The sequence below is a fragment of the Nyctereutes procyonoides genome, unplaced genomic scaffold (assembly GCF_905146905.1).
Source record: "Nyctereutes procyonoides isolate TBG_1078 unplaced genomic scaffold, NYPRO_anot_genome, whole genome shotgun sequence".
NCBI lineage: Eukaryota > Metazoa > Chordata > Mammalia > Carnivora > Canidae > Nyctereutes > Nyctereutes procyonoides.
The window spans coordinates 11,164,379-11,182,852 of NW_026575140.1; the positions used below are offsets into that span (position 1 = coordinate 11,164,379).

Here is an 18,474-nt window from a genome sequence, read left to right on the forward strand (position 1 = left end):
AGTGCCCCAGGACATCATCCTTCCGTCAGCTGTCCCACCCGCCAGCCCCCCTGGGAGAGCCACTACCTGGAGAATAGAAATAAGGAGAGCTGAGGTTTTAGATCATCCCAAAGAAAGTCGAAGTCCTGCCCATCTTCTTGTTTATTATGTGATTTAGGGCAGTGAGGGAAAAAGGAACAGTCTGAAATGCAATAACATTTTACAAACAATAAATTTATTTCCAAATCCTGGATTATAACCAAATTACAATTCCCTCTAGATCTATTTTGCTGCTTTACACAGAATTTAAAAAACCATAGTCACAGCCAAGTCATTTGTACACCAAGCGTCCGAGGAATGGTTTATTTGGATACAATGGGTCCGGCCCCCTCCTGCTGCCCCGGCAGTTCAGCTGCTCTGCAGCCCAGGCAGACACTGAGGAACTCCTCCTCCCTCCGCGGCAGAGCTGGCCCCTGCAGGGGCTTCCCCCAGGGGCCAGGATGTACACGGATGAAAGCACACAGATGAAAGGGTTTTGTGCAGGCCCGGGGCGCTCTAGCCACAAGGCTCAGGACTTTCTCTGCAGGAAAAGCCTCAGCTCAGAGCCCAAAGCGGGCTGGTGTGCGGCGAGGTGTCATGGGTTCCCCTTGCTCCTTCCGGCCTGGAGTGTAGATCTTTGTAGACCTGGAGACACGAAAAGAGGGATGAAGAATCATGCTGCTGCTCACTCCAACCAGGATGCACAATAAGATAAGGAGCCCGAGGCCCTGAGGCTTCTAACTGGTGTAGGAGCAGGCTTCGGGCCTGAAGGGTCTTCTCCAGCACATTTCCACCCCCACTGCCTTCCTCATTTGTGATGGGGAACAGAATAAAATATTACCTCATTGTGATATCCAGCAAGGACTGCTGGAAGGTAGATTTTTTTAACAATTCCTTCCATACCTCCTAGGTGAGCTACAGAGGTAGCCTTCCAGCCACCTCCCCAGGCTGCCACTCTATCTATGTAATAAAGAATCTAGCTGACCTTTGTCTCGAGGTCCTGAGAGGTAATCTCTACACCCCTGGGATTTCCCAAGGGACTAAATGTCTCTGTTACTCATGGGGGGCCCTCAGACCACATCTGATCATTTCTCCTAATGAGATGATCCAGGATGAGGGCTATACTCTGAGCCCTATGATACCAGCTCACCCTCTGTGGAAAGGAGGAGGCTGGAGACCGGGTCAATCACATGGATGCTTACCCAACCATTCATGCCCATGAATGAAACCCCAACAAAATTCTGGACACGGACACTTCCCTGGTTGGCAATGCCCTGTCCATACATCACACATCATCACACATCACACAGTATGCCAGGAGACTAATGTGGCCCTAAGGACAATGGAAGCTTCACATCTGGGACTGTCCCAGACCTCTATCTCTGCATCTCTTCCTTGGACTGGTTCTGATTTGTATCCTTTTGCTATAATAAAACTATAATCATAAATATAGTTCCTTCCCGAGTTCTGTGAGTTATTATAGCAAAATATCGAATGTAGGGGAGTCTATTATGGGGATCCCCAAACTTGTAGCAAATTGGTCAGAAGTGAGAGTGACCTTTGACACCCCCCCACACACACACACACTTTGAGCTGGTGTCTGAAGTGCACACAGTCTTGTGGAGAACCGTGCCCTTCACCTGAAGGTGGCTCTAACTCAGAACTCCAGCAGACACACACAAGTCCAAGGCTCCAAGGCTCCACCATGAGTTCCAAGTCCTCGTTTGTCAGGAAAGCTGTAACTTCTCCGGCCCACCACAGGCCTCAGTACATGACAATGACCAAGAGTTGCAGATGTATCACCAGCCTTGAGAGTGTGTCTGGAACTTCTCCCAAGCCTCCATGTGGGACCAGTCAACTTCCATCACCAATTCGGCCCTACAGACTCTACTTCTCTTGGGTCACAACCCTGCATCAGGGCCTGCTCGGTCTTTCGGGCTGGTTCCCAGAGCCTCCCATGGACAGGCTCCGTCCCAGCCAGGGTCCTGAGGCCGAAGCTCACCTGACACTGCCCAGGGGGCTGCGCTTTTCCTGCTCCTGCCGTCGGGCTCGCAGCTGCTCTTCAGCAAGTGCCATCTCCTCCTCCATGGCAGAAGCTTCCTCTTTGGCCCGTCGGCGGTTCTCCTAGAAAAGAGATAGAGGTACTGGGGACCACTGGAGACTGGCCAATGAGGAGGCCTTGTCCGCACCCATGCCCCTGCTGTAAGCTGGGTGACGTATTCACTGTGCCAGCTCCCAGAGCCAGGGCCACATGGCTCCCTGCCCCTAAACCAAGGCTGCCTTTTCTTTTGAGGCTGAAGCCTATTTTCCTCATTGATTCAAGACAGACACTGCAAGATTCAGTCCTAACCCTGTGGTCCCAGCACTCCACTCAATTCAGTGAGTACTTTCACTCTCTTACCAAGTTCACCATGATGCCGGGAAGGACAGGAAATTAGGAAGACATTACCACCGAGCTGGGAGGAACACACCCAGGGGAGATGGGTGTGGGCCCAGTGTGGAGAGTATGGACAAGAGGAGAAGCAAAAGCCCAGCAACATTCTGCAACCCTAAATAGCTCTGGGCATCCACGGACAGTCAGACTGTGAGGAGATGGAGTAGCAGCTAGAGAACTCCTACTGGAGGGATCGCAGAACCACCAATCAATCTCAGCATCCTCCCAAGTGGGACCACCAGACCTGACATGCTTCCTAACAAGATCTAAAAGGAAGTTCACAACACCACATGCATTTATATGCATCTTTGCCCAAAACAGCTAAATCTGAATCCTATCAGGCGTTTAATTACTAGTTTAGAGAAATAGCACAGGGGAGAGGCACAAGTTAAAAACCATCATGAAAAAGCAACTGGTCAAATACAGAAGATGAAGCATTCTACAAGTGACCTGGTTTCTCCAATTAATCAATGCTGTAATAAAAAAATGGAGGCAGAGCATGTTCTAGAATAAAACACTTACTGCCTATAACTAATTATAATGTTTAGATCCTAATCCAAGCAAATCATAAAAAATTATCTTTGGGATGAAAGAAGAAATCTGAATAAGGACTAGAAACTCAGATAACATTAAGAATTAAATATGTTAAGTGATAATGGCATAAAGGTTACATTTTAAAAACAAATTAAGTTCTCTTAGAGATGCTTACTCAAGTATTTATTGGTGAAATAACATGTCTGAAATATGCTTTAAAATCTTTCCAGGAAAAAAAATGAGTGTGTGGAGGGGTTGGAATAAGCCCAACAAGACTGACCAAATGTTGATTATTATGGAGATCAGGTGATGAATTCATGATGGCTTCCTATACTGTTTTTTACACTTTTATGAATATTTGGACTTTTCAATGAGGCTTTTTTTTTTTTTTTTTAAAGGCCTGTGTGGCTAGTTGGTTGAGCATCTGACTCTTGATTTCAGCTCAGGTCATGATCTCAGGCTTGTTGGGTCACTCCCACACTGGGCTCCATGCTCAGTGTGAAGCCTGCTTGAAATTACTCTAATTATTTACTCTAAATAAGTAAATAAAATCTTAAAAAAAAAAAAAAAAAAAAAAAAAAACCACGAACTCTCAGCAGGCCAAGCAACTGGAGTAGTTGGGAGAACTCTAACAGACCAATCTGGCTCAATCACAGCTTTTGTATTTGAGAGAGAAGTAAGGAGGGTAGGAATCAGATGAGGACATGTCTTCAATACCAGGTTGAAGGGAAAATGGCTCCCACAGGAAGCAGAACCTCCATGGAAAGTGAAGGATCCTTACCTGGCGAGACTTTCCTGCCTGTTTTACACTGTAGAACATGGGGCCCAGCTCTGCTAGCCACTCTCCATCCACTGCGGTCACACACTGCATGTACTCCTGCAGGCAGAAGGGTCACAAAGTGGTGGTCACAGTGGTGGCCATGCCTTGGGCCGTCCTTCCCATAGCAGTTCCACAATTAGGACCTATGTGAGAAGGACCTGACCCCCAGCCCTTTGAAAAAGGCAAACACAAGCCCCAGACACTGGAATTCTAATCCTTTCTCCCAAATTCCTCCACACTTAAAAACATGCCCCTAGTATCCAAGAGAAAAGGCCTAGCCCTTCAGAAAGCCCTTCTAATGACACCAAGAGGGGTTGCTTATCCCAGGCAGAAAGTAGGAAACAATCCTGCTGGCACAGCCATGGCTACTATCATCTAAAGGTTAACTCTGTATAAGCTTCCCCCAAACCCAAATGAAAACCAATCTCTCAATTCCCCTCAAAGCAACACATGCAGCCTCATCTCCCAAGCTTAAAACTCATACTGGAAGGCAACGAAAGGTTCCAAAGGCCTGGCCCAGCCAGGGACGCCTACATCACACAACTGTGTCAGAAAAGACTCACCTTGGTGGTCATGACCAGCTCATGATATACTATGTAGTCTGGGGTGTAGCCCATTCCAAAGAGTGAGCTGGTGGGGTGCAAGTGGCAGGGCATCCCTGTCCGGATATTCACATATTCCCCAATTCCCTAGGGAAGAGACAGAACAGGTAGCCACACCAAGAAAATGCTGCTCATCTGGGCAGCCACTCCCCTTGTTGACACAGACCTCGGTGGGGAACCCAGATCTGCAGGACTGTGCAATGAGAAAGAACCTTGTTCTCGTACAGTTATCAGGCTTCTCTGGCTCACCTTGAGCTTGGCTGCCTGGTGGAAATAGGCAGCACAGATACACTTCCTGACGATGTCCCAGTCCGTGCCACACGAGGCCAGGCTCATCCGCTGCTGCACCATGATGTCCTTGAGCTGAGCTCGCACCTCCCGGACCTAGAGCAGGACACAGGGCAGGAAAGGATGGAGCCCTCCTCCTCCTCCCTACCACCCCCTCACCCCCCAATATCCTGCTTATCTGAGCTCCTGCCCCCACCTTCCGCATGGCCTTGGCATGGATGAAATGATCGTTACACCAGATGGTGGAGTAATTATTATTTTTCCACTGCAGGTAGACGTTCAGGTAGGTCAAATGATCACTCTCGGGGACAGCAAACTTCTCCCGGATTTGATCACTTTCCTCTTCTCGGCCCTGGGAAGGAAAAAGGACCTTTACTCTCTGCACAGGGAGTCCAGGCCCACCGAGAAGACCCTGGAGGCTCTCCCACTGTCAGCTATCTGCACACACGACTTCAAACATGTTGATATGTGGCCCTGACAATATAGGGAAAATAATACAGCCTATAATGAAGTATTTACTCTAAAACAGCAGAGCTCAGGCACAACATACTAGAAGATAAAAAAAGATAAAATTTTCCAATCGGTCTCTGAGAACCACTGATCTAGCCCATGCTTTCCCTTACCCCAACCTGCTCAACAGAAATCAGCAGTATTATTCTCTGGAAACTTGGACTCTTGTCCCTCTATCCCATTTTAAAGAAAGGTACTAGTCCCCTCTAATCCTGCCTCAGGCCCATAAATTGACCTGTGGCTTCTGGGAAGACAGAAGCACAGGACACCCTGTCCCTACCTTGGGCCTGTAGAAGATGGCTGGCACGGACAGCATGGAAACAATGAGCAGGATCTCAGAGCTGCAGCCCATGTCACAGGACACGATGAGCATCTTGGACAGGGCTGGGTCCAGCGGGAACTCCACCATCAGCCGCCCAGTCGAGGTCAGACCACCTGGGAGAGGAGCCAGTTGAAATGCTGAGTGGACACAGTGAAGTCAAGAAAGAGAAAACCCCATCACCAGAGGCCCAGAGGCCCTGAGGCCCTGCCCGGCTCCCAGGGCCTCAGCACCTGTGTTGTCCAGGGCCCCGAGGATCCAGAGCTGATACATGGAGTTGAGCATGTTATCCTCAGGGGGCGGGTCCATGAAGTGGAACTGCAGCAGGTCCTGCACGCCCAGGGACTTGAGCAGCAGCACCACATTGGCCAGGTTGGTCCTCTGGATCTCAGGCACTGTGGTAGTCAGGAGCTCGTTCTTGTAGGCACTCTGGGTGTAGAGCCTGCCAGGAAGAAGAACCCTGAATTTCCACCTACTCAAAATTCAGTCCTGCCAGTTCATTCACCCTTCTGCTGGAATCTCCTACACATTTGTTTCATTTCTGGAACCAATGAGCCTGCGGCTAGAATTATGGCTTGGTTTTGTTTTCTATTTTTCTGTGTTTTTGTGACTTCTGTAATCAATATTTCTCACAATCAGAAACAAAGAGAAAACTGCAGAAGTGTAAAAGAACCAACGATGTAATTTGTTCAGATCTATCCTCTGAAGGGAAGTGTGCTGTGTTCCAGGGCACGTACGTGCAACACAGGTCTGCCTAAAACCCACTGCCCCCCAGACCTCAGAGCTGCCTGGAAAGGCTACTTCTTCCACTCAGCAGCCTATGATGAAAAGACCAAGGAGCGGCAGTCCCGCCCGCCATCAGTGCCTGGCCTCAGGGACCCTAGGGCCAGCTTCCCTCTGCTGGACCACCGTCCAGTCCCCGCCGCCCCAGCTCCACACTCCGCAATCCCAGTACTGCCCCAGAAAGCAGGCTAGCACAGGGCTCCTACCTGAAACACTGACCTGGGCCCGTCCTGCCAGCTCGCCCCGACCTCTGGTTGGCATTGGCCTGGCTGATGGGGTAGATCTGTAGAGCATCCATGCCAATCCTGGGGTTGAAGACCTGTGAGGGGACAGTACAGAGCTGGTCATGGAGAGAAAGGGCTAAAGGGGGAGGCAGCCTTGAGACAAAAACAGACAAGCCGTGGTTGCTACACATCACAGAGCATAGTGTTTTAGGAATGCAGGCAGCCACCCCCTTTTGAAGCCAGGAATCTTAAGAAATCTCCCCCACAAATATGAGCTCTGTGATCTCTATTGAGTTATTAAAGCATCTACTTCATAGCATTATCACGAGGATTAAACCAATCAAGTGCATGGCAAAATCAGCACTCAAATGTTAGCCTCTTAAATACCACCTCCACTTCTGAGTCCATCCCTCATTTAAAGGCTGAGGACCTGGGGCCCGCCTTCCCACCTACTGAGTTGGCTTTGGGTGAAGGCCCACAGCCCTAGTGCCTGGGTCTTCTTTTACCTTTAATTTGCAATATCCAGAGTCAATAACAAACATGATGCCGTCAACAGTCAGAGATGTCTCAGCAATGTTGGTGGCAACGATGCACTTCCGAACACCATCTGGAGCCTAGAGCCAGGCAGGATGTACAAGGAGGGCAGGCTGTAGGCTCTCAGGTAGGAAAGACTCCACAGGGGAAAGACCACACACACCCCTTGCCAGAAAAGTAACACCTTGTTTCTCTCATCCTCCCTTGGGAGAATCCAGAGAGACCCAAACGTGGGGACCCAAAACAGACACTCTTGTTGTCATACCTTCTGGAAGATTTTAGCCTGGAGGTCAGATGGCAGCTGGGAGTAGATGGGCAGCACTGCCAAGGCAGGTGCATTCTCCAGTTCCTCCAGGTGTTCCACAATCTGGTCTGAGGTTACCTGAGGGCACAGAGAGAAGCCATGAGACACCAGAGCCCCTCATATGCAGGATACTACCCATTCATCACAGTCATGACTGAGGCACGCACCTCAATGTCCTCTTGGCCAGGCATGAAGATAAGGATGTCCCCGGGGGCCCCTGAAAGGTGCACCTGTAAGGACTGTTTCACTGCGGCCTCCACGTAATCCTCCTGCGGAGTCTGCAACACCAGCCAGGGACACGGTCAGAGGCAAGTATCAAGGGAAATGTGGGCCAGCACCCCTTTGGGACCGGTGGCCAGTCACTGGTGTGGGGCTAAAGGAGGTCAGCCCTATAGTTCAGAGCTATAGATGGGCCGGCCTGCCTGCCCTCCCTGGACCCTGCGCCTCTGCTCCAATAAAACCTCCCCCCAGAGTACAGCTCTTTATCTGAGCCCTAGAGCTGCAGGTTGCCCCATCTGCCCCATGGTACCCACAAAACTTTTCCCAGCTTTCCTTCCAGCTGGCTTCTCATCAGAGATCAGAACTGATTCAAAAAAGGAGGCCTCGGTACCTTGCTGAAAAGAATGTCCACAGGGAAGGTACGACCAGGGATGTGGAAGATGGGAACATTCCCAAAAAAGGCAGCAAATTTCTCTGCATCCATAGTGGCTGACGTGACAATGAGCTTCAGGTCTGAGCGCCGAGCCACCACCTAAGGGAAGAGGTCAGTCCAAGGCTTCTCCATAGATTTGGAACCCTTGGCGGCCAGGCACACTCCGGCCTGTCGGAGACCCCCTCGGCTTCCCCAGCCTGGAACCCAGCCCACCTAGACCACCTCAGTCACTAAACAGCAACAGGGCACCAGTCAAAGCCCCACGGGCACAGATGGACCGTACCCCGGCCCTCACCTCCCGGAGCAGCCCAAAGAGCACATCAGTGTTGAGGGAGCGCTCATGGGCCTCATCCATGATGACGGCGCTGTAGTGATCCAGGTCTGCTTCCCGGAGGGACTCCCGGAGCAAGATCCCATCAGTCATGTATTTGATCAAGGTGTTTTCTGAAGTGCAGTCTTCGAAGCGGATCGCATAACCGACCTGAAGGTCAGAGAGAAATGGCTCAGCAGCCCCGAACCCAGCTCACTGCTACCACACCCAGTTCCGGGCCTTAGTAGACCACCTCAGATGGATGGAAGCCACAGGCTTGGCCCTCATGGCCACGCACCTCCTCACCAAGGTTTCCGCCCATCTCTTCACTGACTCTCTTGGCCACAGACATGGCAGCCACACGCCGAGGCTGGGTGCACCCAATCATCCCATAGTCTGTGTAACCATCTTCATGCAAGTACTGCGTCAGCTGAGTGGTCTTCCCACTTCCTGTCTCTCCAACTACGATCACAATGCTGTTATCTCTACAAAGGAGAGAAGATGAAGCGCAAATTGGGCTGAGTGAGTCACCTGGAAGCCTCTGGGAAGATGGGGCCACTTCATACGCCCACATCTGGCTCTCTGAGGAGCACGCCTGCTTAGAAAGGTGGGTTTCCCTGGGAAAACAGCCCAGAACTGAGACACCTCCTACAAAGTCTAGAAGATGGTGGGGGTTAAACAAGTGAACTAGAATAAAGCAAGGCTGCCTTGCCTGCTTCATGCAAAGTAGCCCAGGGTACCCGTATCAGATAAGAAAATTTTTTTTTTCCTTTCTCCATCACATGCAACCCATATTAGTTAAGAAAAAATTATTTGCTTTCTCCATCAGATGCAATGTCCCAAAGAAAAAGAGCTACTGAGTAAACACAAGGGACAAAGGGGACACTGATTCAATAGTGGAACTCCCAGGCCCTGGAAGGAATTACCTGATAATAGTGAGTAGTTCTTGCTGCACAGCAAAGATGGGCAGGTACTGTCTCTGCTCCAGAATTGACTTCTTTTTGGCAAATTCGCTGCTGGCTTCACTCTTTTTCTTCATGTGATCTGCAAACTTCTGCTCTGTCCTGAGAACACACAGCAGCCTAAGTAAGCACCATGCACAATTTCCCACATTGCTCTTCCCACACCCAAGAATAAGAACTACAGGGCACCCCAGGTGGCTCAGCAGCTCAGAGGTTTGGCGCTGCCTTCAGCCCAGGGCGTGATCCTGGAGACCTGGGATCAAGTCCCACATCGGGCTCCCTGCATGGGGACTGCTTCTCCCTCTGCCTGTGTCTCTGCCTCTCTCTCTGTGTCTCTCATGAATAAATAAATAAAATCTTAAAAACAAAAAAAAAAAAGAATGAGAACTACCTTAATAAGATGCAAGAAAAGAAATCTTTGAGACATCAGAGCAGCCAGGTAATCTGAGATGCTCATCTCCTCTGGCCTAAGGGACCAGACATCCTGTCGGAGAATCCATCATCCACAGCCAAGTATGACTCAGAGAAGTTCAGATTAGGAAATGGGCCAATTCTCGGCCCTAAAGAGCTTGACCAGAGAGGAACTGAAATCACCAGGTCATTATCTTGTACAGAACACCGCTGAGCAATTTCAGCACAAAGTGTGAAGGGCTAAAAGGAGCCGTTGAGGCTGCAGAGTCTTGACCAGGCTCAGACCTCTACTCTTTCCTCCTGGTAGGAGGGCAGAGTCTGTATAGCTTCATTTTCAAAGGACTGTGAGAACAAACCTTCCCACTGAGTACTGACCAACAGCCTCTACTGCAAGGACATGAACACAAAAGTACCATGTAATTTCCCTAAGCCCACAGAGCAGAGAGCGGTTCACTGCAGCCAAGGTCCACACCACTGCCACCCACTTCTCCCCCAAGAGACCCGCTCCCTGTCAGACCTACCCCACCCTCTGCCAGGTGTCCTACTTCTAATTTTACCATCACTCCTGGTTAGCTAATGATCAATGCCTAATGGGATAAGTTAACTATAAGCTAACAAGGGCTAATCAGTGGTACCAACTTCTCACAGGGGTCACTACTCACAGGGTACAGAGGATTATTCACTCAGTTGCCGGTTCACTGAGACTTTAGAATGTTCAAAGATGAGACTCACAAGGGACATTTGAGTCCAGTCAGCTACCCAATGTGGGAACCCCAATAAGCAGTTCTCTACCATCTGCTTACATACCTCAATGAACAGGGAAGATCTGTTTTCAAACCACTGTTAAAAGAAGCCATTCCTTTAAACTAAAATCTAAGGGGGCAAAGGCCACCTCCCAATGCTGAACCTCTGAAATGCACTCCAGCAGCGTGGCTAAGATACTGGACCCCAAAGCTACGATGTCTGGGTCTCATCATCATCACTCCACCATTTATTAGCTGGGTGACTGCAAACAAGTTACGTCACCTCCCCGGCCTCATCCTCTGCACATGGAAAACGGGAAGGAGAGCACCTGTCCCGCTGGGACTATCAGGAGACTTCAGGGGGAAGCATCTGTGAGGCGTTTAATGCCAGCAGGCAGGGGTCAGTCCTGTGGCAGAGGCAGTGGTGGTGGGAGGAACAGTATCCAGGAAAAGCTGATGGTGGGAGGAGAGAAAGACCAGGAGGAAGGGACCAGAAGGGACCAGAAAACCCAAAGCGACATGATTTTCCTAGTCGCGAGCCACAAGTCCTATCAGTTCCCCAGCAAGTGTCCTGGAGGCCCCCAGGCTTTGGAGCCAGCCCACTGCTGACCAAGATCCTACCTATAGTCCACTTTACCGTCTTCTGTCAGGGCTTTATCTGGCTCTTCCTCTTTCTTGACACCCATTATATCTCCCAGTTTGGTTCCAGCCAACTCCCAGTGTTTGTGTTGAGCCTGAAAAAAAATAACAAAAAGTTAAGGCGGCTCCATCGTGTAACACGACTATAGTCAATGGAAAATCAATCCCGCTTGACAAGGTGCTTCATGGAGCAGGTGGCAAATTCCCACAAGGCAGCAGTGGCGCTGAGCCTGCTCCTCATCCTCCATCTCAAGCTCCCCAAGCATTAGGCCTTGTGGTTATCTCCACTAAGGCCCTGGCGGAGATACACCGTGCCCTCCTCCAACAGCTGTTTCTTGCTCTGTAAGTGTCCCCTCACTTCCAATAGGAACCTACCTGTGAGATCTAATATAATTTCTAAAAACAAAGACAAAAAAAAAAAAAAAAAAAGAAAGAAAGAGAGAGGGGGGAAGAGAGAGAGAGAGACTCCTCAGCCCCAAATGACAAGAAACCAACCTTTTTGCGTTCCTTCTGCTCCCTGTGCTTCCGCACGGTCTGGCTGCCTTTTCGAGCAATAATGGCCAGGTCAGAAGTGGCATCCTTGACTGGAATCACAGGCTCTGGCTGCAGGAGGTTGAGGAAAAAGAGAAAATCCCTTCTAATCATTAAATGCCACAGGAAGGTCCACTTCACAGCAGCCCCAGTAAACGGAACCGACTGCTATCCTATCAGCCCGGCAGCCTTTTTTTCTCCTCTCATTCTTCTTTTCTCACCTCAGTTCCACCTGAGCTTTCTTCTCTCAGGCCACAGGAGCCTCACCTGCTTGGTGAAGACGATACGCCCATCCAGAAAGGGAGGAACCAGGTTATGCACCATCAGATGCACCTTGGCTGCGCTGTCCTCCTCAAAGTCCTCGTCCACCTCGAGCCGATGGACCACGCCGCTGGTGAGCATGCGGTTGGTCTCCCAGCGCTCGTTATCCTGTGAGGACACAACAGGAGGCCACGTTCAGACTGCCACCAAAAGGCATCCTGGAAGGTCACCAGGCAAGTCCACACATCAAGGCCTGACAGAAGGGCCATGGGGCGCCACGGAGATGTCCCAGGCTTCTGTGCCCTGCGGCTCCTTAGAAAGAAGAGTCGCTTTCCCAGTTACCAGCAGTATTTTTTCCAAGAAGCAGCCCTTTACATGAGTCAGAACCTCCACATGGACAAGTGGTGTCTCCAGCCCCACTCAGAAGCACAAAGAACACAGAGCCAGGTCCCACCCTACCAGTTCCCATCCACAGCACCCCTCGAGGAAGGATTGCACATGAAAGAAGTTATGAGTCAGGAGTTTTATCTTAAGCTGCTGAATGGTTCCATGGCCACCCCTCCTCTGCCTCTAGAGGGACAGCGACACCTAGTACTTCAGCGACGGGGAGGCGAGCTGTGCCGCCACCAGGTGCATGAGGCCTGCGTCTCTCCCACGTGCTCCCGACTCCAACTGAGTCAGCTCCAACTACTGTGGGCAGCCCACCTCATTGATCTGCCTCCGCTGAGCCGAAATGCGTTTTTGTTTCTGTTTATGCAGGTGCTGCTCCCTCCTTCTCACGTAATCCTCAGAGGAGTAGGCGAGGGGATTGTGGAACTCATCGTATCCCTCATCCATCATGTACCAGTCCCGGTCGGCTTGCTGCAGCACATGGGACAAAGCAACAAGAGCAAGGGACACATGGAGTTTATGTGAAAGACAAGGCCAGAGAGATGTTTGGTAAGAAGTCACTGGTGTGGTGAGGCCATCCATGTGAGACAGGCTGGCAAAAGGCCACCCTGCTCCCAGATGAGCCATCTAAAGGAGAACGATGGAGACTGACTATATGGCAGCCCCTCCTGACAGCACTTCTTACATGTACCACGTGGTGGCACCAGCACTTAACTAAAAAAGTTAGGTGGGCCCTGCATCCTGTGAGAAGTTTCACCATAGAGCCTGTGCCTCTGTAAAGAGATTCCAGAGCTTCAGGACTGAATAGGGCTCACCTCCCAACACTGTCCAGTGTTAACCTCTGTTGTCAAAATCCAATTCCACTGGAGTGTCACTCATGACCCACTCACCTATGGAGTGCCACGCCACCACCCTTCATTCAATCCCTCAAAGATGTAAAGTTTTTACCCTTTGGTCATCCTCCCATTGTTGCCGTTCCTCTTCTGTGTCAAATGAAATTCCTTCTTCGCCATCCTCACGTCTTCCTGAAGGAGAACACACAGCAGGTCAGTCCAAATGACCCCAGCTTACCCCTATGGCCATCAACAGCCCTGCAAAGTTGCACAGCTCCAGAAGTGCAGCTTTGCTCAGCCTCACCAGGATAAGGCATCCTGCTTTCCTGCTTCCTCCTCCCACCCTGCCTTACCTCGGCCCCTAGACAGACGGGGCGTGGACCCCAGGTGTTTTCTGTCATCGGCCCACTCATTGTATTTGTAGGATGGTGTTGGCAGAGGTGTATCATCTGAGTACCTGCTCCTCACAGACCTGGGAAACAGTTTAACCAGCATCACTTAAGCAGTCACTAAAGTGGAGACATGTTCCCCAGCTGCCATCTGCTCTCCCAGCCCAGATCCCTTTGCCCTCTACACATCCACCCTTTGTCATCACCCAGAGAAACTGAGGTGCTCTGCCCAGAACATCACCTATCCCGATCTCGACTGGACTGTCGATGGCTCCGGTCAGAATCCCGATAAGAAGGAGTTGGTGAGGGCGATTCCCACTGCGAGCGTCTTGAGAAGCCATAGCCACTGTCCTCTTCCTCCCACGTAGACCTTGAAGGGGTAGCTGCATCTGGGGCCAGAAAACACATCCACAAGGAAACATCTAACTTAACCAGGACAGGGCTGTGGAGCTATCAGCCAAAAGTCAATTCCCCAAATTTCTTTCTTTCACCACTTATAAACTTTGTATCTATTTGTAACAAGTAAGATGGTTTGGACAATTTTTAAAGATACCTGGATTTTAATGGTCCAGTTTCCATGTGTTCATAACATTTTTCTTTTTTGTTTTAATGTGTGTTTATACCATTTTAAGAAATAGGCAATTTCTCTCAGCAAACATAGTCCTCTTGAATATAAGTAATTAATTTTAACAAATCCTCTTCCCCAGCTCCTTATTCTTTCCTGCCATTTGGAAAACTGGCCAAACAACCTGCCCAACAGTTTAGAGGAACATATCCATCTCAAAGGGTCCAGGGCCTTCCTACCTGATTGAGAACCAAGTATTCCAGAAATTCATAGTGGAATCAACAATTCTGACTCTATTCACAGCAAATCAACTATGGACGGGAGTCGCTCACCCTGCCTTTTACATACTCGACCCCTCACAAATCACAAGCAATGGCTCAGTCTACCTTTAGGTCGGTGTCTCGGGCTCTCCGGTTCATTTCTTCTGCTGCGCTCTGACCCTCCATCCCGCTCTGATCTGCTGCTGTGTCTGCTTCTGTCCCTCTCATCTGTCAAGAGCCACACACAGAGCTTAGGATATATGTGTCCCCACCTAACTTCCACCCATCTTCACCCTAGAGAAAGGACAGGCCTTCCCACTCACTCACAGGTGCAACCTGCACTGCTCTAATGCGATCCATGGGCTCCTGAAACTCACATATCCCCATTCTTTCAATGGGAAAAAATAGTTACTGGCTAGAAAGTTTCAAACTCACAGTAACAGTTATTTTCCTGCAAGAATTCAAAAAACAATAGTTATAAGTCTACAGTGAATAGCTTTTTAGTAGTTACAAGCCTATAAACTATAAAACTTAAAACAATACTGAGCAAAGCCAGCACTGGATTTTATGTCTAGCTTTGCTCCACAGCACTGTCCTTTCTCTATCACCAACACTGCTGTAAATTTTGGTTTTTTTATACATATTACGCAATATCCTCTTTACCACCAATTTTCATAATAAAACAAGGATCACGCACTCAAGCAAAGCAGCTATTTTGCAAGTAATAGCTCTTAAACTGCCTGCTTTCCCAATCCTGACACAATCAAAACCAATAGGGCTCCCTAATAATTGGGCATTGGAAAAACTCCTGCAACAGGAAAAGAGGCTGACATGTTAATTCAAATGCTTAACGGGCTATAGAAACTATTCTGCTCAGTTACCTCTCTCTCTCTTGCGGTCAGAGTCTCGATCCCGTGATCTCTCTTTCTTCCGATCCTTTTCTTCTTTGGACGAGGCATAGACACCATGTTCCCGCCGCTCCCGCTCTCTCTGCCGACTGCGTTCCCAAAACTCTTCACTCACACCACCAGGATGGGATGGAGTTTCTACCCGAGCAGATCGATAATGTCTGAAACAGGGAGGGCAGCTGGTAAAAGACCCTTCCTTAGGAGAAATACCTTGCCCCCAGGCCTCCAGTGGGCTGACCTGTCCTTTTCCACTTTATCTCCCTGCAGGCTTACTTATGGCAACAACCCAAAGCATTTCTAACCCCCATTCTCTATTATTTAGTCACCTTTGAATGTTCCCCGACAAACCTGAAGAAAACACCAATTCCTATCTACCTTCAATATGATGGAATCATAATAATATCATAAAGATCTACATGTCCAACAAGAAAAAAGAAATAAATATGAGATGTTATTTTCTGGCCTCCACTCTCATTCCCTTTGGGTCAACCCATCTAAAAGCCTTCACCTGTCTTTTCGGCTATGTCGGCCAGCTTGGTCACTACCCTCCTCCTCAGCATCTCTCTGGTCATCCTTGCTCTCTTCCCAGTCCTTGTAGGAAGAAATTCTGGACTTCTTCTTGTCCTCCCCTTCATCCTTCTCCTCTCGCTCCCTTCGTTTCAGGGAAGCTAACAAGTCCAGTCCCAGCAATGAAGGGCGGGGGGCAGGAGCCTTGAAGACATGCTGCTCACTGGCTGCACTTTTGGTCTTGCAAATAAGACCGCCAACCTGAGAGTCCAGATCAGTGCCTTCTAATCGATGGATCGAGGCATCCTCGCTGGTGTCCTCCATGACAGGCTCTGGGATATCTGTGGAAGGAAGTCAACCCATTTTGTACTGGATGTAAAAGGAGAAAAGGTTTGACTCCACTGTATCCCAAGATAACTACAGTTATAAGTATATTCAGGGGGGTGACCTCTCCATCAAGACCAGGCTTTGTTTAGCTACCTCTTGCCAAGACCTTTCCATTAAGTCAATGACAATCTCAAAAGATCCTGATCCCCACTCCTACACACATCAGAAATACACACACACACACACACACACACACACACAGACTCTCTCTCTCTCATCCACAAAATATCAGGATCCAAGAGGGTATCATCCAGGCAAAAACAGACCTCACTAAAGGGCACTTATGAGAACATGATAGCATATAGAATAGGACTCTAGGGGGAAACACCACTAGATTTTAAGTCAGAATCCTCAGAGAGCAAGCTTTTGACATTTTCTACTTCTGTGATTGTAAGCAGATAAGTTGGTATTTGGTTAGGCATAATTTCTATATTTGAAAAAAAAGAAATACTTTTTCCTTTATCTATTCCATGGAAGTATCCTAAGAATCAAATACAAAAGTGTGTGAAAGCTCTCTGTAACCATAAAGTGTTACATAAAGGTAAGTGTTACATTATTTTATTTGCTGTGCTCCTATAAACTGCTGGGGCTCAACATTTTTCTACCAGAGTTCTTTTGCCTCTCTCTCCCTTTAAACTACAGATACAGCAGAGTAGTCACATTGGGGTATAAGGCTACCAACCATGTGATCCATACATGAAAGACTTTTTGGGGACCAGTTGTGTTTTGGAGAAAAGAATTACCTCACAGCAGTTGAAATCTGTTTAAAGACAATCCACGTTCACCAAAAATATTGATGAGAAACACTAGATAATGAAATGGTGTTCCTGAAAAGTATTAAGGCGATTGTAAGATTTTCCCACACAACTTGTAACAAACTCCTCTTTACCTCCCATTACACACCAACAACTTATAAACACACATGCCTGGATAATTCTCCTTTCAGCAAGTCAGTGAGGCAAAGGAACTGTTAAGGTGTACGGTACCACCAGAATCCAGAATGTTTTTGCCCAGCTCTAATTAACAGGCGCCGCTCTAACAGGGAAATATCGCCAAACAGACTGGACGCATGATACGAACAAAGACACGAGGGCTGCATCTTGGAAAATGCCATCAGGTAGAAGAGGAGGGAGAGAGCTGCCTATTGATGACGTCTGTGTGCAGCTGAGGAAATCTAAGTAGGAAGGTAAACACGTGTATATTCTGCTCACTAGTAGTCTGAACTCGAAAATAAGTCCTATACTGTGAAAAAGAGAACCTTGTCTGTCTTGCTGTTGCTGTACCCAGTGCCTGGCAAAATTAAACATTTGATGAATAAATGGGTGAATGAATTTAAACTGATTCGTGGAGAACAGGAAGCCCCACGTTTCTAGAGACAGCAAAGGAACGTATCAACAGCCCAGGACAAGGCATCTGAGGAGACCTGATTAGCTGCTGAGAACAAGCAGGAGTTAAGGGGCTGGGTTCTGGGGAATGATTAATGACAAAGAAGCCACAGAGAATACAAAAAAAAAAAAAAAACAATTCAGAAAAACTAGATTTACTCATTCAACAATTTTTCCCTGACTGCCTTCTGTGAGCCAGTCGCTCTTCTGGGCAAGAGGAAAAGAACAGAGAACAAAACAGACCGAACTCCTCGCGTCTTGGGGTCGACACTGTGGTAGAGGAGATCGCCTAGTGAAGACACTGTGACAGAGGCGGGAAGACACAGCCGCCCGGCGTGTGGCGGCGTCGGCCGGGGAGGGGGCTAATGCAGGGGCCTGAGCAGCGTGCGGGGGAGCCCCCGGGCAGCATCCCTGCACCTCCGGCCAGGAAGCGGGATCTGACCGGATCGAGGGGGAAGGATGGGGCCAGCCGCACCGGCGCAGCATCCCTACGGTGAGAAAGGCAAGCTGGGTGACAGGGACGGGACTTCGCAAACCCGGGCTGGAACCCGAAGGAAGGACCCATATCCGCCGCTTGGAGCTGCCATGATTGGCGAAGGGCAGGCCAGGAAGGAAGAAGGGGCACTCACCTCACCAAGCCCGCCTCTCAGAACCTTCCGTCCCAGATTCTGGGGCGCCGGCACCACCACCCCTCACTCAGACAGCCTCACAGACCCAAACCCAAACCGCGAACGCGGCCATCACTGTCCCATAATACATTGCGCGGTCCCCTCTATCCATCCGAAGATACCATCGACGGAAGACCGGAAAACGCCGGTTCCCCGCTCCAAGTGTGGGACAGAAAGCGACCAAGCGCTCAAGGCTAGAGTGTCCTCCTCTGGGACTCTGATTCGGAGACACTTCCGAGTCTCGTCACGACCAATCACAGCCTGAAAGGCTACACAAGACGGAAGGTGAGGGCAGAAGGTCGG

General features: G+C 49.3%; 1 protein-coding gene across 1 annotated transcript; it reads right to left on the reverse strand.

Annotated features, from left to right (window-relative positions):
* Positions 1–203: 203 nt before the first annotated feature.
* DHX38 (DEAH-box helicase 38) lies at positions 204–18,412 on the reverse strand. The gene is made up of 27 exons (XM_055306651.1): positions 18,133–18,412; positions 15,733–16,072; positions 15,198–15,385; positions 14,443–14,544; positions 13,733–13,880; positions 13,456–13,574; positions 13,218–13,294; positions 12,585–12,740; positions 11,886–12,047; positions 11,583–11,690; positions 11,070–11,182; positions 9,259–9,396; positions 8,631–8,817; positions 8,318–8,503; positions 7,981–8,121; positions 7,538–7,648; positions 7,332–7,448; positions 7,039–7,146; positions 6,515–6,627; positions 5,759–5,967; positions 5,487–5,641; positions 4,893–5,048; positions 4,658–4,792; positions 4,370–4,495; positions 3,768–3,863; positions 2,021–2,142; positions 204–663 (listed from the first exon to the last, which is right to left on the reverse strand). The coding sequence occupies exons 2-27, from the start codon at positions 16,053–16,055 to the stop codon at positions 579–581; spliced, it is 3,681 nt and encodes a 1,226-aa protein (XP_055162626.1). The 5' UTR covers positions 16,056–16,072; positions 18,133–18,412; the 3' UTR covers positions 204–578.
* Between the last annotated feature and the right edge of the window lie 62 nt (positions 18,413–18,474).